Genomic DNA, 27385 nt, shown 5'->3' with positions numbered 1-27385 from the left:
GCACCCTGGGATCATGACCTGAGCCTAAGGCAGACAGACGCTTAACCGACTGAGCCACCCAGGCGCCCTCCATGATGTTTTCTTAGGCAACATTCCACCAAATTACAGCTTTCTAAAAGTTGTAATTTTGTGGATAATTCCTTAGTATGATAATCATTTTCATCTTAAAACCAGAATCAGGCTGAGTGTAACTTTCTTTTTGAATCTAAAATTTACACTAAATTTTAATCTAAAATTTAAGACACTGATACCTTAGTGTCCCATTACCTTTAATCAGAAGAAATAACAGTCTTGTTGAAAAGTAAATTATCAAGCAATGAAACTTAAGGTTGTAATAAAAGTGAAAAAAAGGAAAGGAAAAAAAACCCTTGTCTTTTTTTTAAGGCTTTATGGAATAGAATTTGTATTTAATCAGAATGACTAAAGACCCTTTTTTGGCAATGAAAGCAAAAGAAGCAAGTCAAATTGTTAGATCTCTTGTTTTTTTGTCATCTACTTATACTGCAACCACAACTATGTATAGTACATTAATAGGAAATACTTTTGAAATACATAATTTTTTTTTAAATGTAACCTATACAAAAATCACATACTGTTGGATAGGATGTTGAAATGACTGGTGTGTAATATTTTTTAAAACCTTCATTTTTGGTCAGCACAAATTTCCTTTAATTTTCATTTCCAGTAGGACTTCATTTTGAGGTTTAACGTGTATGAAGCCAGTATAAAGTTTTACAGTGTAGTAATTCTGGATTCCAAGTCATTTAAGATGAAACCTGAAAGGTGAAGTTTACTTAAGAAAATTAATTTTCTTCTTCTGTAACATCTAAGTCTTCATCCTCTTCATCATCATCTTCTGCCTGTTGATCCTTTCTTAGTCGACAGGTAGATACCTGTTAAAAGTTAACACATTAAAAAATATATTAACTTAAAATATTTTTACATGCTTGGTATCTTTTTAATATGCTCTTACAGAGAAGGGCACATAGAACATGTATTTCAGGAAGATAATTTCTAGTAATGAGACTTCCCTACGAATTATTGTACTCTAAGGCTGAAAAGAGTCACAGTTTTTTCATTCATTTATCATGTTATTTTTGAGCAAAAATATGAAATTAACCATTAGATTCCAGTTGGATACCAGCATTTTAATAACATAAAATACTTCAGAGAAAAGGTACAGATTCAGGATATTATGGCAAATATATTTTAGGTTAAATAGTTCTTGGGTCACAAAAATAGGCATTTCAATGAGAATCCTCAAAGGGATAACAAAAACTCCCAAGAATATTTCAGCTATGTAGCTGAAATATTAAAATTTAATACTATGATTTTTTTTTTTTTTTTTTAAGATTTTATTTATTTGACAGAGAGAGACACAGCGAGAGAGGGAACACAAGCAGGGAGAGTGGGAGAGGGAGAAGCAGGCTTCCCGCCGAGCAGGGAGCCCGATGTGGGACTCGATCCCAGGACTCTGGGATCATGACCTGAGCCGAAGGCAGACGCTTAACGTCTGAGCCACCCAGGCGCCCCTAATACTATGATTTAAATGGAATGAGTTGAGAATCTGAATTCACTACTTGGCTTTAAGTCCTGACCATTGCCACTTGGGTCGTCTTGCTTCAAACCTTTCTTGAGGGCCATCTGGTAATATCTGGAGACACTGTTGTCACATCTTGGGGGGTGTGTTTGTGTGTGTTACTGGCATCTTGTGGGTAGAGGCTAGTGAGGCTGCTGAACATGTTTAGAATACACAGGATACTACTCCCCATTCCCTTGCCAAATTATCTGGCTCAAAGTCAATAGTGTGGAGGTCAAGAAACCCTGGAATGATGTACTTTTAAAGTACTACACAGATGTTAGCTAATTTTGGTAACATTAGCTCGAAATAGAAACAAACTTTGTATGTACTATGATACTAGCTATATGGAACTTAATGTGTAAGGCACCTTATGCTGGAATGATAAAAATGTAAGTTGGTTGGGGGAGAGAGGCATACATAGAAAGCAGTAAATAAATGAGTAAACAAATGCTTAGAGGAGAACCAAATGAAAATAGAAGGTATTGGGTCACATTTACCTAAAATTTAAATTTTGAAAATATTTTGCTCAATTTTGAATTCTGAATGCTGGGTATGAAAAAGGGTATAGATCTCTAGATCAGAAGTTGGCAAGCTATACCCCATTTTGCCTCCTGTTTATGTAAATAAAGTTTTACTGTAACAGCCAAATTGACTTGTTAATATACTGTTTATGGCTGCCCTTACTTGGGACATAGACCATATGGCCCATTTTTTTCTGTGGCCTCTTAGAGAACAAGGTTGTTCACCCCTCCCAGTTTTAGCCACCAGGTAACTCAGGTTTTCTGGGTGTGGAAGAAATGAGAAAATTGACTCTTACCTAAAGATAATGTACTTCTGTATCTAAGATAATGTTCAGCAAAAGATCTTTTTTAGGTATAATTTTCAGTAAGTGATGATAGTGGAATTTTTAAACCCTAAGCAGTTTGACTTCAGAATCTGTGCTCTTCATATTATACTGCAGAACAAATCTAGATTCGCATTATCTTGTCCTTTCCACTTCTGCTCTCACATGTTCTGCTTTAGAGAGTATTATGTGCTATAGTATACAAGATAAAGAGATAAGAGAGCTGCGCCTAGTGTAATCTTCCATTACTTTATGTAAGAAGGTAGGAGGGTAAGTTATATTAAGTCAGGACTTAAAGGAAACATTTTTAGTACTGAACACCACCAAAGGCAGCTGCTCAAATTCCTTTATATTATGTATGGTTTCTAGCTTACCTGTCCCGTTCCAGATACACACTTAGCTGAGAGTGATCTTTGAAGAGGTGACTTTGAATTTGCTCTTACAATATCTAAACGGGATGCATAATCTGGTGGATACAGAGAATTTCGGAAAACCTGTTGGAATGATAAAGCAACATTATAAAGTAGATATCAAACCCTGGAAATCCAGAAAGCCATATTAAGTTCCTCTTAGTTAAGGTTTTTTTTAGCAACTTAACACATTTCCTCTGCAAAAGCTCATCCACCCACCTCCACCTCCCAGGACAAAATTTCTATTACTCTTAATTAAAAAAAATTAAATACAAAATATATATTTTTAAACATTTATTTGAGAGAGCGCACATACAAGGGAGAGGCGGGAGAGCGAGAATCCCAAGCAGGCTTCATGCCCAGCGAGGAGCCTACTTGGGGCCTGATTTCATGACCCTGAGATCATGACCTGAGCCGAAATCAGGAGTCAGACACTTAACTGAGGCACCCAGATGCCCCAATACAAACAGTATTTTAAGTTGTAAAGATGAAAGCTAAAAAGTTTATTTGAGCCAGGTAAGGTGACTATGGGTCCTCAAACCATCACGTGAGAGCTTTTGCTGAGGAAATGTGTAAGTTGCTACCCTCAAAGAGGATGTTTGCCAGTAGGGAGGCTGCAAGTCAGTCATACCTTTGATTCTTTGTCTTCTGCTTATCTCAACTTTTACCAATTTAACTTGATTGCAGTATTCTGCTAGTATTCACATAAGAGTAAGTTGAAGCCAGTATAATTTATACATTCCAACTTCACTAGAATCTGGAATACCTTTGTTGGGTTTTTTTCCCTAAAGCAACAGTTCCAAATACCACTCTCTTAAGCCTGTCTATATCTTTGTCTTCTCCCATTTCTTTAACATACAAATAGGTAAGGTTATCAGATGTGAATTTCTTCAGCTTCACTCCCTTTTTCCTCAACTCTTCACCCTCTCCCCCAACCCCCCTTTTAAGCAAATGTCATTCTGATTCTTTCCAAGGCGCATATTTCCTATATGCAAAACTTGAAACCATAAAACAAAAGCTTGCTTTCTCCACAGGTTCCTTCCCCCAGCAAACAAGTTCAAGATCAATCTTTTTTTATATTCAACTTCATCTCTATTTGTCAAAAACATACAAGTAGGCTTTCACCTTCCACTGAGATTGCTCCTGCCAGAAACCATCAAGGTCATCTTTCTGTCTTGATCTTTACTGACCTTGTTATGAAACTTCTTTTCCATGCATGCCATCTCTAAACTCTTCATGTGCTAGCTGCCCTACTTCTTCACATCTCCTTTTCTACTGCTTATACCTTGAATATTTTTAAAGGGTTTCCCTTAGGCCGTGTTTTTTTTTTTTTTTTTTACACCTTTTTCTGAAAGATCTTATCTATACAGCGTTTAAAGCCTACCTTTCAAGGAATTCTCTATGGGCTTTCTCCTGATAGCCATACTTAGAGGCCCAACTACCTTCTGGTCTCTTAGACCAACATCGTCTAGTAGAACTTTCTGAGATGATAGAAATCCTTGCTATTTTGTGCTGTCCAAAAGGGCTACATGTGGTTACCAAGCCCTTGAAATGTGGTTCATATGAATGAGGAACTGAATTTTTAACTTTAGCCACATATGCCTAGTGGCTACTGTGTTGGACATTGTAGTTCTACATTTCACCTTTACAATGAACGATGTTACCATACATTTAGTAGACCAAACTAAAACCCTGGCGATTGCCCCTCAATTTCTCATCTGAGGTACTTCCATTTTAATTTATTGACTCTACACATTTTTCTTTATAGTTTACTTAGAATTAGCTTACTGAAGACCAAAATATATTATTAAAAAACTTTCTGGCTCCTGACTACCCAGGATCCAAATTCCTTAGGTGACCTGCAAGGCTTAAGATGACTCAAACCTACCTATCACTCTTCACTTCTAGCCTATGTACCTATATGTAGAACATATTCTATTCTGCCTTTGCAATACTGATTCCTTAGAATTCCCCAGAATTCCAGCAAACTCATCATTCAAGAGCCAAGTCAAATACCATCTTCCGCTTTCTCCTATTCTCTAGTCAATTTCTCCTAGTGTATTCTCTAGCTCCTATTGTTCATACCCTCAATACAGCTTTCATTTCATTGTTCTGTAATTACATATCTCTCCTACTAGCTTTAAGTTCCTCTAGAGCAAGGAGCCCTGTTTTATCTTTTCAACTCCTTCCAGCTTAAGACAGTAACATGATAAATGAATGATGTTAACATGACCTTAATCCCCATGTTTTTTTGGGGGAAAAAAAAAACCTAAGGATGTCTCTACACATTTCTTTAAACTTTAGAGAGGTGCAAACACCAAAGAAATTGATGAGACTTAGACCCACAGGTGAGACTTGTGTTTTAGGGCACTTCAGGCATGCTAATTAGATTATTTAACATGTTACTGAGGACTCAATATTATGTTTTGGTGCCAGATATGGAACACTGGCACCCTGGTATTATATAAAAACTAGATGACTCATTAATCAACTGTTACTTGGAAAGGATATATTTTTGTTAGAACAACATTCCTTTTTTAACTGTTCTAGCAAAGATGAAGTTAAAAGTGGGAAATGGAAGACAGTATACACCCATGAGATAAAAGTCTAAACCAGTTAAATACTAAAATTAATCTCAATGCAAAACAACAGATTTACAGGAATATTTATTGGCAATAATGCTTTTCCCAGTATGGTCCAAGATCTCTTCTAGGAGTGAGTCTCAAGATGTTCTGAAGTGATTGCACAGAGATGATCTTTTGAAGGGGAAATGAGCCTGACAATGCTTTTTTATGTGAAGAACAAATAAGGTAAGATGGTCTGTAATATAACTAGATGCCTAACTGCAAAAAAATTAGCTGCTGCCAGATTAAGTCTCAGCAGTTCTTGTAAAGCATGGACCACCTAAGAAAAATAGCAAGTTCTTTCTCTGTTTCTCTCTACATATTTTCTCTACTTACTTCCAAGAAACCCTGTATTTAAAGGATCCTTTTTCTTCTTGGTACCTGTTTGGTATCATTTTACTTCCCCTGGTCTCACAGCTGTCCCTAGACTCTTCTCCTCTCCTCTCCACGCCAATCTCTATAGGCATAATAGTAACAGTTTATGCCTATAGTTTGTTATGCTTCAGGATCTTTGTGTATCTATCTGTATCCTTTGCCTGAAAGGGTTGCCAGGGGTTCTCCTACACATCCCTCAAACTTCTCATTGAGAAATCATTCTTTGATTTCTCCAGACTATTTAGAATCCTCCATCACATATACTTACAGCACACTATATTTTTTATGAGACTGGTCATATTATAAAACTTAAATAGTTTGTGCTTCACAGATACTCTGTTTTTTACAAACTGAAGGTTTGTGGCAACCCTGCTTCAAGCAAGTCTGTCGGTGCCATTTTCCCAACAGCATTTGCTCACTTCGTGTCTCTGTGTCACATTTTGGTAACTACTGCAATAGTTTAAACTTTTTCATTATTATTATTACTATATATATGTCATGGTGACCTGTGATCAGTGATTATGACTCACTGAAAGCTCAGATGATGGTTAGCATTTTTTAGCAATAAAATATTTAATTCAGGTATGTACGCTTTTTTAAAGATCTTATGCTATTGCATACTTAAGAGACTATAGTATACAACATTGTATATTAACTCTACGGGAATTAAAAACTTAAAAAAACAGACTATAGTATAGTGTAAACATAACTTTTATATGCACTGGGAAACTAAAAAATTCATTTGACTTGCTTTGTTGTGATATTCCTTTTGCAGAGTTCTGGACTGCTGCAATCTGAGGTATGCCTGTTAGTGTCTGAACTCCATGGTAGATTTTTAAGTTTTTGCTTTGACAACTCAGACCATTTCTAACTTATAATGCTAAATCCTCAGAACTTCAAATGCTGCCTGGCATATAACAGGTGCTCAACAAACAGTTGTTGAAGGAACATTTAATGAGGTAAATACTGTATCTCCATTTTAGGGATAAGGAAGCTGAAGTATGAAGAACTTGTTCAATACTGCCCCATTACAAAGTGGGGAAGTTGATACTTTGTCAAAAACTTATCTGCCACACAGCCCTGAGATCTTTAGTTTTTATGAATCTCTCCTCTCACGAGCTACCTAGCTAGCTGATTAAGAATAGTAGTAAGAGAAGTGGTGTGACAAAAAACCTAACTAGGACCTCTGGAATGAGAAGGAAAATCTTAGGGTCCAAAAGAATTGAAGGAACTTTAGTGACCATTAACAAATGGCATCTCAAGGGCATTTTAGAAAAAAGAAGAATGAAAATACTTGTAAAGAGGATTCCAGTCTTGTAGGAAAAGTGGGGGATCAATTCTGAACCTGCCACTCCATGCAGTGTTGTTTCTTGTAGGGAATGGTGCACATTACTCATCAAGAAGCACACTTTTCTTCGCAGGATAGAGAGGATGCAAACACAGTGTCAGTAGTCAGACTTCTGGGTTTGGCTCCCAGCTATATTACTTACTAGTTAGGGGACTCTCTGGGAAGTTTCTTAACCTCATTCTGCCTCAGTTTTCTCTTCCATAGAAATGAGGACAGTAAGTACTTCTATCAAAGTTGATGGGAGAATTAAAATATAATTAAAATGCATAGATCAGTAGCTGTCCAAAGTAATCATTTTATAAACATTTGCTATTTTATTATTTTACAAATGACACATATAAGCTTGATCTATTTTTTAAAAAAATAGGACATGAAAGGAGTGAAAATTAAGAGATCTTAGCTTTAGTATTTGGAAGGACTGGACCCTTAGGAAGCCATCTATTGATAAACAATAAACAGAAATATCATATATGCATAACTGACATAAAACTGGGAGATGAGATTTTGGCACTGGAAAACCTATACACACATATTAAAACATGTGCCTTTCTTCATTTTAGTCAAGCTGTAATCTGATTTTACTGACTTAAGTTTCCTGGAACCAATGGAGTAGTGAGAAGAGAAGGCCCAGGTGTGCTTTATGATGGACAGTTAATAAACAACTCGGGGAATCTTCACAATTGTCAAATGGCAGACATTCCCAAATTCTATCACTTAGTAATACAGAATTCTGGCTATATCTTGAAACTACCTGGCCTTTTTCACTTCTACTACAGAGATAAAATGTGGACAAAGTATATCTCCAATATTTTACCTGTTTTAGCAAAAATACTTTTCTGCCTTTTTTCTTCCCTTTTAGAAGATAGGAGGGTAGGATATTTACTCTTCAGATGTGCTTGCTGAAGCCAGGCTTAGATATTTAAATGCTCTAACATTAGTTGGCCAATTGGATTTGCACTGAACTCTCAGTACAAAGCCAGCCTTATTATAAATCTACATTTATTTCATAGCATACTGATTAAGAATCCTGATTCTGCTATTTATAGCTAAGTGTCTATGGTCAAGTTAAGTTACTTAAAGCCTCTAAACCTGTTTTTGTAGCTGTAAAATGAGAATAACAACAGCACCTACCTTATTATAGGATTGTGTGAGGAGTAAATGAGAAAATTCATGTGAAGCTTTGGGTATTCTACATAGCATAAAGCACTCAAATGTTAGCACAAATCATTGTTACTGTTAGTATACTTAAGGGACTTACATCACTAGTCAAAATGATACATTGTTTCACATAATGGCCTTATCAACTAGCTATTAATAAATTAACTCTTGGAACTTTACCATGGTTAATTTGAAAAGTTAAAAACACATACTTAGAAAATCATAAAAGTTCAGCTATTTGGGACTTCACACAGTAAGATAAACCACTGTAGTGCTCGAAGTTATTTTACTTTAAGTTATTTACTTTAAGTTATTTTTACCCACACAACCTAATGCTTTCTTTTAAATATGTCCATCTTAATAGAAGAACTGAACTTGGATAGACATAGTCCTACCTCCAAATCTTCTTCTTCATCAATCTTTTGTATGTTTTGGTAGGCAGCAGTGTAGACCTCTAAAGCTTTGCCATGAAATAACATTTCAATAGTGATAAATTCTGAAAATATAGTCTAAAAAAAAAAAACCAAAGATTTGAATTTAAACAATCATATGAATTTGTGAATTTAGTAAATTTATTCCTTACTATAGTCTTGGCATTTTATGAAATACAAAGGTATCTCTTTTTCCACAGGGCAAATGAAGTACAAAAGATAACGGGAATAAAAATAGTTGGAAAGACCTTTTATAGCACAACCTTGGAAATTATACAAAATATTTCCTATCTGACCATTTACTTCCCTCTTATTTTTTAAGTTAGTTTTTGTATACCTTGTAATTGACATTTGTGATAAAAAAAGATCTGACTAAAATGTGTATACCATTATGTACTACTCTGTCACCATATGTTTAGAAGTATTAGATAAAGCAGGTCAGTTCTAAACCTGGTATTTTGTAATTCCAACTGATGTTTAAACAATAGAATGTTTTTTAGACAGGAATTATATCCCATCATATTTCTATGTGTTCTTGTATTCTCTAACCACAAAAGAATTACTTGGTAATTATATTGTTACCACTGATAATAGCATCATGGATTTGCACAGAGCCTTCCAGTTTACGAATATATAACTTGCCTAGTGTTGCTCACAGCTAGAATGTTGAAACTTGGGTCTGATTCTTCAAAGGTTACAGTTCTTGCTTACTGTACTGTGCTATTCTTGCTAGAATCAATCATTTCTTTCACAGATAAACTGCATGTAAACCCTATGAACTTGATAACTTATGACAAGGAAGATGATGCACTAAGAGAATGAATGAAGATGTACATGTTGATCTAAGCAGGGGTGAGATAGTCGGTAGGTAAGGAAAGGATACAAACCAGACAAGTTTTCAATAAAATAGGATCTTATCCTTTTGTTATCTTGTCCCTTATCAAAATAAAAAATCAGGGCATTAAAGTAGAAGTGGGCAGAATAAGAATAAGGTAGAAAATACTCAAGCATTGTCCTTAAAGGGGCAAGAGAGAAGAGATGGGTTATAGAAGACAAGAGTCAAATATCCATTTCTCTTCATTCCTGCTCTTCTGTGTTTACTACCCAGATAGGAATGGTCCTGTACTTTGGAAGACAGTGTTAGTTATCCCTTAGTGTCCTTTAATTCCCCCCACCCCCATCTCCATTCTTTCTTAAGGATTAGAAGAATATTTAAGGGAGTACTAATAGGTTTCTGATCACTACTCAATGTAAACAGATCTGTAGCAGAAAAGTATCTCTTCTGGTCTGCAAAGATTGGGCTCTGGGGTAAGACACAACTATGACTCAACAGTGACCCTTACTGTCAATTCCTGTAGGCCACAGAGGATTCTGGCATACTGCAGTGGCAACTAATAAGCAGCATTATGCCCAAGAATCTCCAGATATCCAGGAAATACCTTCGAGGTGAATTGGCTTGTGATTAGGACTGGGACTTAGAGACTCACTTAGTTGTCAGTCTTCCTAAGGTAGCTGCCTAGCTAGAAAGGAGTCGAGTGCCCTTTAGGAGTGTGGAAACTCCTAGAGGGAAAACAGCAGAACTAGGAGCCAATGATAAGCCAAAATACTGAAGACTCCTACTTGGTTCTTGGTCTGCAGCTCATTTTAGGTAATGGGAACAATCAAGCACAGGCTTACATTTTTCCTTCTGAATCTTAAATTTAGAGACTTTCTACATTTAGTAAATAAAGAACTATACAAAAAACTATAGACATAGTTTGACTTTATTTTTATTCAAGGCTGGAACAAAATTTTTTCATTTACTTAGGCTTAGAATTATACAATAAACCCTTAAACTTGTTTCAGGTAAGTACAGAGGGAGGTTGGAGAAGCACATTTTACAGTGTTACATAGTCAACTATGTTTTAGTTTTTCTTGGATATTTACAGACCATCTGTTTACTTACGTGGATAGAGAAGAGAAGGTGTTTACCTTATGCTATAAAAGTACCTGAGAAATAAAATAGCCTCAAATAAGGGATTAAGCTTAATCGATTAACTCAAGTGAGTTAGGTGTTACTCCTATTTTTAAATATTTCCACAAATGACATTCTAAATCTTTAATAGATACACTATTTAGTAACTAGTGAAATCCAAACATTTACAACCTTATTACACCTAAATCTGTAGATTTAGGCTTAATTCAGTTCTATTCCACTGTGGTAATTTTGTGGAATATGTGAATATTTTAAAATATTTTTCAAATATGTGAATATAGTTATTAAATTTCTCATAGTCAAAATCTCTGTGTCATCTCTGAACTAACAGTTATTTAATACTAGCATTTTATAGGATTTATATTCCCCTTAGCACATAAGCCCTGAAAAATACGTAGATATGTCTGTCAATACATTATTTTCTTTATTCATATCCTCTAACTAGAGAAACTACTGCATTCTCATTTTAAGACACTGATCAACTTTTAGTCTGCTACCATTTTCCAATTTCAAAATTTAGCTTTAATTAGTGATAAGTACTTTACAAATTATCTTTATAAATGGCTATTATTTACTACTTAGAAGGTGGGGGGAAATCACTCTCAAGTTTTGTGATACTTTGGTTTAATCTTCTATGGTTTGAACTTTTATTTCTTGACAAAACCTGTATTATAACACCTAAATAAGAGGAGAATGGCTCTACTGATTTTTTATACTGTTTATTTTTCTGTCAGAAACAGTAGTGGGAAATCACTACTGGTACTGGTAACCTAGTATCCCAGACTTGGAATTTTTGACCCAAGAGTCGATGAAGCCTAAAGATTATCACAGAGGAGAGTTATATCTCTGAGTATAGTCAGAAAAGAATACTGCCAATCATACTCTTTCTAGTTAGGATTTCATAAAATATCTGAAAATAGGCAGAAGGAGAATAATAGCAAGGAACATTAAAAGTCAGATGACAACTAATGTAAGAAAGAATATAAAAAGCATGTTTTTGAAATAAAATATTTTCAGTGAATGACCAGAAGGGTGGTAGAACTTTCTAGGAACCAATCATAATTAGAAATAATTTTCCTCAAATAAATACAGCTAACTTTCAGTGATCTCATATAATCTTATCTGGAATGGGTCAGTATGATCAGGGACAGAAGCATTAATGATTTCTTTTTTTTCCCCTTTTCAATTTTATTTTGTGTGACCAGAAGGCAATTTGGGCACATACTTAATTTTTATTGGTGGGGGATGGGGGAGCTAATCTGAAATTCTTACCTGTTGGAAGTATTCTGTAAAGCAGGAGAGTATAGTAGTTAAGAATATAGGCTCTGGATTAAGATAAATCTGGGTTCCAATCATGACAAACATAAGAGCTATATAATATTAAGCAGTTTATATAATATGTTCTTTTCCCTAGTTTTTCTCATCCTTACAATGAGGATAACAACAGTACCAACCTCAGAGGTTTTGGGGTTAAGGACTAAATCAGATAATCCAAGAAAAAGTACAGTATGGTAACTGGTTTAGAATAAGTGCTCAAAACAAGTTAGCTATTTTTATTACTCAAGAAGTACACTTGCTAAGTTAGAAAATGTTCCTTTTCCTAATATTAAAGCCTCCATAGGATTTAATTAGCAAGTAAGACTTCTAACCAAAAAGTCATAAAAGGTCTAACATTTTGGCAAGTAAAGGGGAAATAATGGTTCTCCAGAGTAGAGGCTATTCAATAAATGATGTCAAGAGAAATTTTATCTACTTGAAAAGAATGAAATTAGATATCTACCTCATACCATATGCAAAACACAACTACCAGATAAAATGCTTAAATATTTAAAACTTTTTTAGATATCACAAATACTAGAAGAAAATAGAAGCAAGTATTTATACAAACTTAAGGATGAAAACAACCTTTGTAAGCATGACACCAAGTCAGAAACCAAAAAGGAGAAGACCAACAGATCTGGCAACAAAAATAAAACTTTAAGGCAAAAACACACCATAAACAAAATGGGAAAATACATTTGCAACGTATCTTCTCTATAATATAAGGGGTTAATTTTCTCAATATAAAGACTTTACAATTCATATGAAAAATACCAATATTCAATAAAAATATAGGCTAAGGAAAAATGTGGGTAATTTACTAAAGAAGAAATGTGTCATTAAATATATGAAAATATTCCATCTTAGTAGTAACTGCAAATTAAGATGACACTGATTCCTTCACCTGTCAGATTAGTTATTATTAAAAATACTGCTACTCTTCATTAGTACACTGGGTTACTCATGCAAGGTTTTGTAGAAACGCTAGTTAAAATTTTGTGGACATAAGTTTAAAGCTTTGTGGACAGACGGTATCAAAATTTAAAGGGTGCATGCTCTTTGAATCAGAAATGCCACTCTGGTAATTTATCTGAAAAGAATAACTGGATCAACAAAAAGGCCAATGTTTAATGATGCAATGAGATTTATAATTGCAAAAGTAACCTAGATATCCACCAATAAGGACTGGTTAGATAAAGTAATATATCCATAGGAAAATACTATGAGGATACCAAAAAGGATGATATGCATCTCTGTTTCTTAGCAAATATGCCCATGATATATATTAAATTTTAAAAAGTGATGCTACATACAGTGTGGTTCACTTAAATATAGCTCTATGTACAGGGGAAATGCTATCATGCTCCTCATAAGGATGTGAGGAGTAAATGAGTTTATCCACATAAAATGCATATAATATGTGACATAGTCAATACCTAAGAAAATTTGTTATCATATCTATTGTGTATATGTGCATAGAAAAAAAACTGGAATGATATAAACCAGAATGCTAACTGATTATTTCTGAGTAGTAGGATTATTACATTTTTCTCAATAATTTTGTGAAAAAAATTTATCGTGATTTTTATTTAGTTGTAAGAAAAATAAAGCATTTAAAAATTAAATTTAGAAGATGTTTCTTGCTCACGTTAGCTACTTTGCCACATACTGCATTCCTGTCCCTCTCTGTTCTAGGAGTCACCCCTGGTCAAGATCTTTTCTATAGATCTGAAATTCCCTTGACATTCACCCTATAACTGATGACTTTTCCGATTACATGGGAAGCAAATGGGACTGTGATTTTTTTTTAAGAGAGAGAGGAGGAGGAATGAGCAGGGGGAGGGGCAGAGAGGGAGAGAGAGAATTTTTAGCAGGCTCTATGCCCAGCATGGAGCCCAGTGTGGGGCTCCATCTCCTGATCCTGGGATCATGACATAAGCCAAAATCAAGAGTCGGGATTTTTAACTGCTTAATGGACTAAGCCACTCAGGCACCCCAGGGACTGTGATTTTTCATTCACATTGTGTACAATAAGTTCCATAACAACTTTTCTCAGAAAGACAAATTTTTTGCAAGGTTCCTATGAAAAGTATCTAAAAATTGTGCTACCTTGCTGATTAATGCTGCTACCAAAATTCAGATGGACTTGTAAATTAAACCCACCTCGAACACAGTAGTACAGTTACCAGCAGTGCTCACTCATTCTGCCCCCTGGGAGGTTAAGGAGCCAGAAGCTCTGTCCCCATCTGAAGCAGTAGCCTGATAACAGGTAAGAATAAGAATGTTCTGATGTTTCTCTCAAAATTATGAGTGGCATCAACGATTTTTACTTTTCTAAGAATTTTTCTCATAAACAGAAATGTGAGACATGCTTAACATCAACAAAGGGGGGCAATAATGTAACTCTTTTTGACTTGTCTTTGAGGCTTCTGGTATGGGATTTGTGCATCCCTCTTCATCATAAAAGAGCTCAAATGAGGCCTGACTTGGAAAAGAAACAATTTGATACTGAGGAGGAAAGATGTATAAAAGGGGAATTCAGAACCATAACAGAGTTCAATATCAACCTCTGGAAACCATTTCTGGAAGTTTGCTAGATCATGGGGGTCTGCATTTAAAGTGTAGGTCATCACAGATGACATAATCTTGTAAGTAGAAAATCCTAAGCGATCTACTAAAAAACTATCGGTGCTAATAAATGAGTTCTGCAAGGTTGCAGAATATAAGATCAGTGTGCAAACATAAATTATTTGTGTGCATTTGCAATGAACAATCCAAAAATGAAATTAAATAAACAGATCCATTTACAATAGCATCAAGAATTACAAAATACTTAGGAAAAAGTTTAAGAAAAGAAGCACAAAACTTATACTTTGAAAACTACAAACACAGTTAAAAATACATTAAGGAATATTTAAATAAATGGAAAAATATCCCATGTTCATGGATTGGAAAAATTAATTTTAAGACAGCAGTACTCCCCAAACTGATTTACAGATTTGATGCAATCCCTACCAGAATCCCACTTGACTTCTTTATACAAACTGACAAGCTGATTCTAAAATTCATACAGAATTATAACAGATCCAGAATAGCAAAACAATCTTAAAAAAGAACAAAGGAGACCTCATACACCCTGATTTTAAAATTCATATAAAGCAATGCTAATGAAGATAGTATGGTACTGGCATAAGGAGAGACCTATAGATCAATGAAAGACAAAGTCCAGAAATAAAACCATTTCAACAAGAGTTCCAAGACTATTCAATGGGAAAGAATAGCTTTTTCAAAAATCGTGCTTGGGCAACTGGACAGTCACATGCAAAAAGATGAAGTTTAACCTTCAGTTCACACCATACATAAAACTTAACTCAAATGGATCAAAGGCTTAATTGAACCATGAAAACCATACAACTATTAGAAGAAAGCAGATAAATCTTCAAGATCTCAGATTTGGCAATGGATTGATAGATATGACAAAACATAAGCCACAACAACAAAAAATACATTGGACTTCATCAAAATTACAAATTTTCTGCTTCAAGGAACACCAAGATATTGAAAAGAACCCTAAGAATGGGAGAAAATAATTTCAAATCATAGATCTGAAAAGGGACTTGTATCCAGAACAGATAAAGAACTTTTACCACTCAATAATAAAGACAACCCAATTAAAATATGGGCAAAGGATCTGAATAGACATTTCTTCAAGGAAGATATACAAATGGCCAATAAGCATTAGTAGGGAAATGCAACTGAAAACCACAATGAGATACCATTTCACACCTACTAGGATGGCTGTACTGAAAAAGTCTGATGAACAGCAAGTACTGGTGAGGATGCAGAAAAATCTGAACCCTCATATTACTGGTGGGAATGTACAATGGTGCAGGAAGTTTCTCAAATGATTAAAGATAGGGTTACCATATGATCCAGCAATTTAATTAGATATATATGTAAGAAAAATTAAAATATATGTCCATACAAAAACTTGTACATGAATGTATCATTAATCAAAATAGCCCAAAGGTGGGCGCCTGGGTGGCTCAGTTGGTTAAGCGACTGCCTTAGGCTCAGGTCATGATCCTGGAGTCCCTGGATCGAGTCCCGCATCGGGCTCCCTGCTCGGCAGGGAGTCTGCTTCTCCCTCTGACCCTCCCCCGTCTCATGTGCTCTCTCTCATTCTCTTTCTCTCAAATAAATAAATAAAATGTTTAAAAAAAAAAAATAGCCCAAAGGTAGAAACAACCCAAATGTCCATCAACTGATGAATGGATAAACAAAATGTGGTTATATCCATATAATGGAATATTTGGCCATAAAAAGGAATGAATTACACTGATAGGATACATGCTATGATATGAAAACATGTATATAGCTAATATACATATAACATATATATATATATATATATAGCTAATAATGAAAGCATGCTAAGTGAAAGAAGCCAGTTATAAAAACCATGTTATGATTCCATTCACATGAAATGGCCAGAATAGCCAAATCCATAGAGACTTCAGATTAGTGGTGGTTACTTAGGGCTGGGGTGGGGATGGGAGGGTTGGGGTGTGGGAAGCAGCAAAGTACTAGGTCTTACTTTGAGGTGATAACAGTGTTCTAAAATTGAGTGGTAATGGCTGCACATATTGGAACACACTAAAAACCACTGAGTTGTACATTTTAAATGGGTGAATTGTATGGTGTATGAATTCTATCTCAATTTATTAAAAAGTAGGTTTCTTCTTGTCTTACATTTTTGGTGACCACCAAGAGACTTCCTTCCAGGGGCATAATACCGTAGGCAAAGAGAAAAGCTTGAAAGCCCCTTTCTTTGTGCACCCTCCACTCTGCAGTCCCTCTATGTCCTAATGCTTCAGGAATTGTAGGAATTGCAGTTGGGAATTCTGCACTCACTCACTCTCTGCCCATTTTGTAACTGGTGGTTGCTCAGGGAATTAAAAACATCTGTAGAGGTAGTCTGAACCTGAAGTGAGCCCAAAGATCAGAGACACAGCCTGCCACGTGTAAAAGAAAATTTTGCGGGCATGAGGAGCAGTGGTGGATCCACGTGAGGAATCAGACTGCCACCACTAACGAAGCCCTTAGGTGGCAATGGAATCAAGCATACCTCACAAGTCTCTATTCTCATCGTTCAGGTTAAAGCTAATTATTTTAATAACGTTCCTTTCCCCCTCAATTTAAGAGATGATGTCAGCAAGTGTAAAACATTATATCCCACCCACACTCTCTCACCTCAGTAAATGGAGTTTGTCTCAGGGCAGCTTTCTGAGATGCTCTTCATGCATTACACAGCAGAGTGCAAAGTGAATTGAGAGGCTTTAAAAACAGGTTTTTGGTCTTCAGGACCAAACTAGAGACCTTTGAGCATGGCTATCAGAAAAATCAAAGTTCTGAAATTGTTTGAAACTATGATGGGGGCGGTGGGGAAGGTGCAAATGAATGTTAATTCATGGACTTTAAAAAGGAATGATGATTATTAAGTGGCATATGGTGCTTATTTTATTGATAAGAACATAACTTTTGAAAGCAGGATGTTTTCTTTGTTAATAGTTATAAAATGACAAAAATATTTTTCTTTAAAGCTTGATCCTGGAAAATTTGCAGTGAGCCAAAGCACATCCTAGATTACTTGTTTTAAAGGACTTACTATGGTCACAAGCAATCCTCCAAATCTGTCCAGGTGCCTATGAAAAAGTCACTGAAGACCTTCTGAAGTCCATGATCCCAAGGGTGTCAAATCTACTGGCTTTTTACAATAAAATAAGGCAATTCTTGTGATACCATATCATGGTGGATGCAACTTTATGTGGTTGGCTACTCTCACCTATTCATTTATTTGATAAGATGTAGTTACTAGAGAGTACTTAATGAGAGTGTATTATAATGGAAAGCACAGATTTTTAAAATACATAATTGTTTATAGTTCAGATTTTTGGCTATGATACTTTGGGTAAGTTACTTTATATCTCTGCTTAAATTTCATAAGATATGGATAACACCACCTCATTCTTATGAGGTTGCTATAAGATTAAAAGATAATACATATTTGGTGCCTGTAATAGCACTGGATGCACAAGAACATAATAAATGTTAGTTTCCTTTGATTAAATAGTACTTGTGATAACAAGCTGAGTATCTGAGGAAATGGGAAAATAACATTTCATATTTCTTATTTATAGTATCTTTTTCGTATAGACTATGGGCTAAAAAAATTAGTAATTTAAATTTTTTACACATTTAAATGAAACAATAACATTAGAAAACATGTTTTGAACTTTAAGTTACTTTATTACCTTTATATCCTTTATTTTCTGCTTTTCAAAATTGTCAATAGTTTCCTCCAGATGACGAGTTGTTCGGGTAGCATCCATTGTAGCTCTCTGCAATTCAGTTTCTGCCTGCAAAAGAATTCCCCAACCAAAGATAAAAAAAAATTCAAGTTAGAATCCATTCAACTGAGTCTATTTGTAAATGTTACCATTGCACTACTGGCTTTTTGGCATAACAACTGTAAATTGTTCAATAATATATTTTACCATATAAAATAAGATGATTTATATAATAAGCACGTGCAGAATAAAGAACTTTAAATCTATTAAGTGACATGATTCCTGACCTCACATGAAAGAAACCAAAACTCCTTCCCTTTCTTCCTACAAAACCATTTTTTTCCCTATATTACCTTGGATTATTTACTGTAAAACAATTTTCTATATTTTCTACTGCTTTCACCTATTTCACTGTCTATGTCATTTATCATTCTATTCTTTTTCTTCTCATTCTTTCCCCTTTAACGCTTTCTCTCCAAAAAAGGACCCATGACTTAAGTAATTTTCTAGTTCTCCAAATGCATTAAATGTTTCTAATCTTATAATATCCTAATCAGATATGGCAGAATATATACTATAAATATTTATTTCAGCATGGGGTATATTTGTATATTCTTCTTAGAAGCTAACAATATGACACTGTTACCATTTAGTTAGTGCTTAGTACAAAAGATATATATACCGGTAACAAATTAGATGACAACTCTAATGCTTTGCTTCATATATTGTAATGACAACACTCATACTACTGTATAATCAAGTGGTAGCCAGCAGCCACATGTGGCTATTTACATTAAGATTAAATGAAAATTTAAAAACTATGTCCTCATTTACTCTAATTGCATTTCAAGAGCTCAATAGCCATATATTGCTAGTGGCTACAGTAAAGGGCAGAACATTTCCAATCTACTCATGTATTTCTCTTAAAAAAGCATCTCTTACTTTAGAACAGTTGTTGCCCAAAAATATTTAAAATATTTTGTTAAACAGTAGAGGTTTTAAAAAACATAGCCTAATTTTCTGATTAAATTCTTTCTAATAGTTTTGTTTCCTATACTAATGTAGTATATTTACTCAAAAGTATCAAATATCATCCTTTAATAATTAATCCATGGGAAAAATGTGCATTTGTCATCAAAGTTTAGTGACACATATCATTCTGACATTTAGCCCTTGCTTTCAAGAAAAGATATAAATTGAAATAAGTAAAAGAGTTTACTATAAGGATCCATTTCTTGACACACCACTTTATTACCCACCTGTGACTGAAATTTTTCATAAAGGAAAAAATACATTTCAAAGAAAACAATTTTTTAAAGTAAATTAAAATCATATGCTCACAGAATTATATAATCTTACAATTATACATTAATTATAACTTCATAGTGATTATGTACTCTTACATTTATATTAACTCAAATGAACGATTTTAAGATACTAAGTGTAAAAGAATATTTTTATATGTATGTGTGTGTACATTTGCCATATAGGGTGTAAAGTTTTTTAAAACCTATATATAAACTTTCAACTTTTTTTTTTTTAAAGATTTTATTTATTTGACAGAGACAGAGACAGCAAGAGCAGGAACACAAGCAGGGGGAGTGGGAGAGGGAGAAGCAGGCTCCCCTCTGAGCAGGGAGCCCCATGTGGGACTTGACCTGAGCCGAAGGCAGCTGCCTAACAACTGAGCCACCCAGGTGCCCCTAAACTTTTAACTTTTAATCATACCCAGTAATCAAAAATAATTTTCTATATTGCTGGGCTTGAGATTTTTAAAAATATACCTTCATCACAGGAAATTCAAAAGTAAAATAGAGCTCCTTTATAGATTCGTATGAAAAATTTCTAACAGTTATTTGATGCACGTTAACCTACTAATGAGAATACGCAAGCAGACTAACTTCTTAATACTATTACATGTGACTCATATAGTTCTTCACTTGTGACTACTTCCTTTTGACTTATGTCTTTGCCCTCCCCATTTTATTGATAAAAGAAACAGTTTTAAAATTTAGATGGGTAGGCAGAATTGGCTAAACCAAGGGAGAGTGGGGAAGCAGAAACTACAGCTGGTACATCTTACTCTTCCACCACCCTCCAGCAACTACTATTTGTTTCTGAAAGTCTCAAATCCTTTTACTTAGGCATAGCAACTCACCCAAAATTATACAGCTATTTTTAGCAAAGAGGATATGGGTTTCTATTTCTTCTTTTTTTCTGAATATTCTTCAAAATCCTATAATGGGTCAAGTTGAGTAGCAAATGCTTTTGATTAAGATACTATGATATAACTCTGAGTAGAGATATCAGTATATTTAATGAAAAAAATGGCTTCTGAAACGGTGAGCCAGAGCCCTGAGATTCTTCTTTACCCCATCCTCTTCTATCAGTGCTACTCCATGTTATTTTACATACTGAACTTTAACATACCTCTTTTGAATTGTCAGATGAATTTTAAGGGTCCATCCTGGTAAATATTCTGTAATGCTATGAGTGGATATTTTTATATTGAATACGTTTATATTTAGATTGTCCTTTATTTTCTATAATAGTCTTAGGTTGTCAAAATCCACTCACTTTCCCAGTGAGCACAGCAGTTCACCTACAGCAATAATCTATTCCTTTGTTGTATTTATTTCCCCCCATGGGAACCCAATTCTAGTTTCATCTACAGTGTAAGACTACCTCCTCCACGGCAGTGTTCACAACAGACCATCTAAGTCAGAAACATCCTTGTCTTAGGAATATTCATTTCTGTGTTGAGTCTCCATACCATTACCCGATTCAATCCTACCAACTACTCAGGATTCCAGATGTGACATTTTTCCTGCCTTTATGTATTTTCCTCCAAACAAAACAATAAAATTTTGACCTCTTTCTTAAAAACTGGTGACAACCTGGTCTCTCCCTTAGTCCCTAGTTGTCAGTCATAAATTTTTCATCATTCTCTGGTTTGCCTGACTTGCTTAAAACCCAGACTCCATAATCTAGTTGTAGATCTTAAGCCTCAATGAGATGTTCCTGTCCCAGCCTCCAATGGGCACTTCCAAGCCCTATGGCTGCCCACTTTTGTTTATTTCAAGGTTGGGCATATGTACCTTTGGTCCAAAGGAAGGAGGACCAGGCAATTGGTATAGCCCCAAATCACTGCTCAAGGGATTCCCCTCAGGAATGGAGGTGCTCTGCAACTTCAAATGCCCCCATAGAGCCACTCCTCCTGTGGTTTCTGGCTGAGCTGGGCAGTAAAAACCTTTAGGAAGTAGGAAGGAGACATAAGAAGGAATGGGAAAAAGAGGCAGCGGGATAAATTAGTACTTTCTATACAACTGCACTTATCCCAATTGCTGGCAATTAGCCAGGCACTATTTTCTATTGTTTAGTCATGAACAAGGCACATCATTCTTTTTTTTTTTTTTTTAAAGATTTTATTTATTTATTTGAGAGAGAGAGAATGAGAGACAGAGAGCATGAGAGGGAGGAGGGTCAGAGGGAGAAGCAGACTCCCTGCTGAGCAGAGAGCCCGATGCAGGACTCGATCCCGGGACTCCAGGATCATGACCTGAGCCGAAGGCAGTCGCTTAACCAACTGAGCCACCCAGGCGCCCCAAGGCACATCATTCTTAACAGAAGAGCCTTGTTACAGTAGACAGCCCTATCTAGATCCTTTTGTGTCCAGCTATGAACCTCAATTTTACTCTAGAATCTCCTGAAGGTCTTTGGCTGCTAGTCCTAATTGTGGTTTCACATTGTTATTGTTTTTAAAGGTGAAAGGAATTATACTGGGGAAAAATGACTCCTCCTTCCTTTTCTCAAAAGTGGGGCAGACAGGGCATTGATATATTGGATTCATGATATATCTTTAAGTTCATTTTAAAATTAATATTCAGTCATCATGTGAAAAAAAAACTCAGAATTCTGAACTTACTTTTTATAAAAACCTCAACGTTTTAAGTGTTTTTTTTTTTTTTTTTAGTACCTATTCTGGAAAACAATATGAGGGGATTGAATTAGGTGGTGTATTCTCTTTATAATTAGTTGATTTCTATAATGAGAATTTGTAAATGCATGTGTTTCTTTTCAACCTTTATATTAAAATTTTCTGCACATTTAAAAGCAGAAATGCGTAATTTCCATATATATTTACTTTTGTACAGCATACCTTACAAAACATTTTTTTAAAGATCAAAAGTCAAAGGATACAATAACATGTCGATCCGATGGATTTCGCTGACGTGTTCTTTCTAACTGAGTTAACTGTTTAGCTTCTCGATTCCTTGCTGTTAATGTTGCTTTGAGGTCATCCTGAAAATAAGCATTTTTGATTAATGAAAATCTCTGACTTAAGAAATAAAATACACACACTCTGTTTTAAGAATGGGAAAACACTCCTTGTTTGGTCCAGGCATTACCAGCACAGGAATTATTACTGCGAAATTAGTGTGTGGTCTTTGTGTGAGAGTGTGCACATGTGTGTTTCTTTAACACCCTCTCAAATAATGACACAGACAATTTCAATGCAAACCTTTGACCACATATATAATTTTATATATATACATATAAAATTTTGATTGTGGTGGTAGTTATATGTGTATATACATTTGTCAAAACTCAATGAACACTTAAAACAGAAGAATTTTATTGTCTGTAAATTATACCTCAAAGTTGGTTGAAAAAACAGAACTTGGGGTTGTAACATACAGTATGGTGACTATAGTTACTAACACTGTATTGCATATTTGAAAGTTGTTAAGAGTACATCTTAAAAGTCCTCATCAAAAGAAAAAAAATTTCTAACTATGTATGGTGATGTATGTTAACTAGACTTGTGGTGGGTATTTCGCAATATATCCAGCTACTGAATCATTATGTTGTACACTTGAAACTAGTATGTCAGTTATACCTCAATAAAAAAATACAACTTTGTCATACTCACTTTTAGTCTACATGTTATTGCCTGCTTTAAAATGAAAAATATAATCTTATGTTCATTTAGTAAAATAAGTTCTTCATGACTATAAATATTAATATTTTAAAGTTTCTGTAATAAAGTATTGCTTCATGTTGCTATGGTTTACTTCATAAGCTCATTAAAAATATTTCATTATTCACAAAGTTCTAAGAAATGATGCTTCACAGAGTGTGTAAAAAACTGTATAAACTACACTGTAGTTTTTATTAAGACGACAGTTATTAGAAACCTCATACTCTTTGCCATAATAGTTAATAATAGTAGGAAAATGAATTTACTTACTCGTTTCATTTTTACAATGGTTCCATAAGCTTTCAAAGGTTCAACTACTTTGGCTTCAAGTCTTTCAACCTATTGAAAATTATTATAAAATATAACTGAAAAGAAACATAGACATATCAAAATTTAAATTCTGAAATAAAACCTGGGCTATTTAACCTGAACATAATTATTACACAGAGTAATGTTTTAAAATGTTTAAAATGTCACAGTTTATAAGTAAAAGAATAATCACCAGCAACTGATAAAATTCAGAATCTAAACTCAAACACAATAAAAGCTGTTAAGATGTAGAGTAACACTGAAAGCAGAAAAGCACCTAGTATGCAATATGGCAAGAAAACATTTCAGGTTTCTAAGAAATTTATCTCTGCCATACGATCATCTCTGTATTATTTTTCTTCATTATAGTAGCTTTTGGGTAAGTTTCAAGACATCTCACATATTAGTACAGCTACCAATTTTAGTGTGTTTAGCATAGTATTGGATATTTTACATATATTATCTCCGAAATGTAATAGTCCAACTTTCCAGATAAGAAAACTGAAGATGAAAGATACAGCATATTGAAAAAATTTAAAGCAACACAATCCTCAAAAGCAAAAAGAACTGTATTAGCTGCAATCCTTTTCTGGGAAGCCATTTGTAAATTACCAAAGCTTGGAGAAAAAGATAAATGGTCTCAGTGTTGCTGAGCTGTCAAACTGCATGGTTGATCTTTTATTTAGAATTAAACTGTTTTTCTTCTTCTTTTTTTTTTTTTTTAAGATTTTATTTATTTATTTGAAGAGAGAGACACAGCGAGAGAGGGAACACAAGCAGGGGGAGTGGCAGAGGGAGAAGCAGGCTTCCCACCGAGCAGGGAGCCCGATGCGGGGCTCGATCCCAGGACCCGAGCCGAAGGCAGACGCTTAACGACTGAGCCACCCAGGCGCCCCTAAACTGTTTTTCTTAAACATTACGATTTTATCACGTTTTGAGTAATTACTTTCTTTAATAGCACTAGTGGAAGGCACAGAAGAAATGGGCTTTTTAAAGGCAAATATAGCATAAGAAAAATAACTCCTGGACATTAAAATTTTCTTTATCAGGACAGGTAACACAAGATGACATTAATTGTTTAAAATGAACATGTATTATTTTTGCAGCAGGAAGAAGGCTTTTTTTGATGATACATGTTTATATAGTACATTTCATTTCATATTGATTTTTCTATAAACAAAATGTATATGAATGTTTCACTTTAAAAGATTTTAGGAAAATGAAGAAAATCAGGTTCTCATTGAGCATTTAAGTATTAGGAATCCTAAAATCAAAACCATGAATACTCAGGATAGTTTCGTCTATCTACCATTTCGAATAATCCATACGCTGATTATTCAGTGCAAGGATTATTCAAGTCTTTTTTTTCTGTTCTCCTTTTTGTCGCCTACCTTTTTTGTTCATTGTTCATTAGCACCTCCACCATTTGGTAAGCAAGGGAAATAAAAAGGAGAACAAATGTAAATCAATTCACTTTGCTATTTGATAAATAGCATAAAGTTTTTCTAGAAAGGGGCATTGAAATTATTGTCTTAACATAGGATTTTAGGGTTATCAGTGAGTATATATTATTTTTGAAGTCCCCAGTTAATGTGTAACTGAGAGTTGCTTGTTTATTATAGAATATCATATGACAAGAACTCAACTTTTCCCAAAAAGTACCCGCAAATGTAATTACTACTCAAATTTTGGTACAAATAGCAAGTATAGGTTCAAAGATCATTATCTTCACTTTGTTTTTGTGATTTTTTTTGATGATGGAAATTTCTGTATTAGGCTTTTAAAAAGTACCAAAAACACTGATGAGAGGAGTACAAGAGAAGCAATACAGCTTCTAACTGGGCAACTTCTAACATTTAACCTGTATCTTGAAAACTAATATAAATATAAGTGAAGGTGCTTATGAGGTATTAAAAGTAAAAATGAGCTTTTAGAAAGAAAACAATTACAACACCACCTTCTTCCCTCCCTTCCAAAGCAAAAAAACCAAAACCAAAAAAAACAAAACGACCCCACAGTCTCACTAGTACCTATGATATCAATCAGTAAATCAATGCTGCTTTTTTTTCTTTTTGTCAATGAAATATTGGTCAACTTTCCAGAGCATTGAAGCAACAAAGATCTCTTGTCCGTTCATTACTTATTCACTCACATTACGACTCTCAACATCTTCCATCTCCAGACATACTTTAAAATATACTTACGTGCACACCAGACACAAGTCATGCTCCTTTTCTTCCCCATGGGTACTATGTTTACTAACCCTGTAAATAGCCACCCCTTGGCCAAAAGCTGGCAAATGAAGTGGGGAAATTCAGGACTTCAGGACACCCTAAAGTTTAGTTTGAAAACGGTAAAATCACAAATCACAGGAAGCTTCCCTTTAATAGACTCACAAAATGTTACATGAAAATGTACGTTTATCATCAAGTGTGCGTTCGCCACTGCAGTTAGGTGGATTACAAGTGAAAGTCTTCACGGGTTCTTCATCCACTACTTCAGGGCTCACTCATAACAATGACGCTGTGACCTCCATACCTCTGCTTGTCGATAATCCTGAAGTTTGGCAAACTCATCAGCAAAGTTTTTCAGGCCCTGCTTTAAATTTGGGGTCTCTGTAGAGGCATACACGTTGATTTCATTCACCAGTAGATCTGCTTTGTCTCGCAGTCTGGCAGTTTTCCGCACATAAGCAGCAAAGATTTGGCACAGCTCTCCGAAATGCTTCTCCACATTTGTGACAGCATCTTGCAGTTGTCTGGTTTGAGCGTCCCTAGAGAAAAAAATAACAAAACGCAAATCATTCTCATTAGAGATGAGAGGGCTTCATCTCCACGTTAATTTGATATGCAAACATTCCTGGGGCATTTTGCAGCTTCGAAGGCACAAACCATCAACGATCCCACCATCTCCGAGGGGCGGATTCTAGTCCTCTAGGTCCCCTTTTGGGGCCTGGCCTCAATACCCCCGACAGTGTAGGCGCACGAAGAGGCCGGGCTCTGGCCAGCCGCGCCGCTGCGGGGCGGCGGATGCTAGGGCTGCTCGGCGAGGCCTGGGCGCCCCGCTGTCTCCCAGCCGTCTGCACAGCCCGCGGCAATGCGCGGCCCGGCGCCCGGGGAACGTGATCCCCGAGATCGCCCATCCCACCCCTGGCCTCCGGGGCTTGCTGCAACCAGGGGGAGGTAGGCCCCAGAGCGCAGCGCGCTCGGCCCAGACCCCGGCCCAGGCTCGCAATTCGGCACGGAGGCCCCACGGAGAGAGGCTCCACTTCCCCTACCCGAGTCCTCGCATGGGGGTTGGGGGTGGCCCTGGTCAGCGGAGGCCCCGGGGCTGTTACCGGTTTTCCATGCTGCGCCTCAACATGTTGCCTTGCGCACGGCCGGGGACCCTGATCGGGGCCCAACGACCTGGGCTCGGAGGCGCCCGACCGTGCGCCGGGGCGCGAGCCACCGCCTCCTGGAGCCTGAGAGCCCGCCCCGCGCGCCGCCGCGCCGGCTCCGGCGTTTCTACGGCAACGCGGCGCGTCCCCGGGCTCAGGGCCCGAGTCGGCGGGAGCGCGGCGAGGGGAAGCCGGGGGGCGGGCCGTGGCGCCCAGCCCGAGCCCCTCCGGCGCGTTCGCCTGGCGCTTTCCTTCCCGCCGAGTGTGGCCGGCGCTCGCTGGCGGGCCTTTCGTCCGCG

The 27385-nt window shown here is 36.0% G+C and overlaps 1 protein-coding gene and 1 long non-coding RNA gene across 2 annotated transcripts; one reads left to right on the top strand and one right to left on the bottom strand.

Moving 5' to 3' along the window:
• Window positions 1-137: 137 nt before the first annotated feature.
• CIBAR1 (CBY1 interacting BAR domain containing 1) lies at window positions 138-27385 on the bottom strand. Its single transcript, XM_081816240.1, has 8 exons — window positions 27045-27385; window positions 26246-26480; window positions 23669-23737; window positions 22618-22719; window positions 18382-18486; window positions 8737-8850; window positions 2801-2920; window positions 138-893 (listed from the first exon to the last, which is right to left on the bottom strand). Exons 1-8 carry the CDS (start codon window positions 27068-27070, stop codon window positions 804-806), a joined length of 861 nt encoding a protein of 286 aa, XP_081672366.1. The 5' UTR covers window positions 27071-27385; the 3' UTR covers window positions 138-803.
• Window positions 2915-23349, top strand: LOC145720939 (uncharacterized). The gene is made up of 3 exons (XR_014144294.1): window positions 2915-6634; window positions 17671-21808; window positions 22027-23349. It is a non-coding gene; the product is annotated as an uncharacterized LOC145720939 (long non-coding RNA).

Source organism: Leptonychotes weddellii, chromosome 4 (assembly GCF_054177405.1).
Source record: "Leptonychotes weddellii isolate Sample4059 chromosome 4, ASM5417740v2, whole genome shotgun sequence".
NCBI classification, from domain to species: Eukaryota; Metazoa; Chordata; class Mammalia; order Carnivora; family Phocidae; genus Leptonychotes; species Leptonychotes weddellii.
Note: the sequence above shows the minus strand (reverse complement) of the source record. Positions and strands in the feature narration are given on the sequence as shown.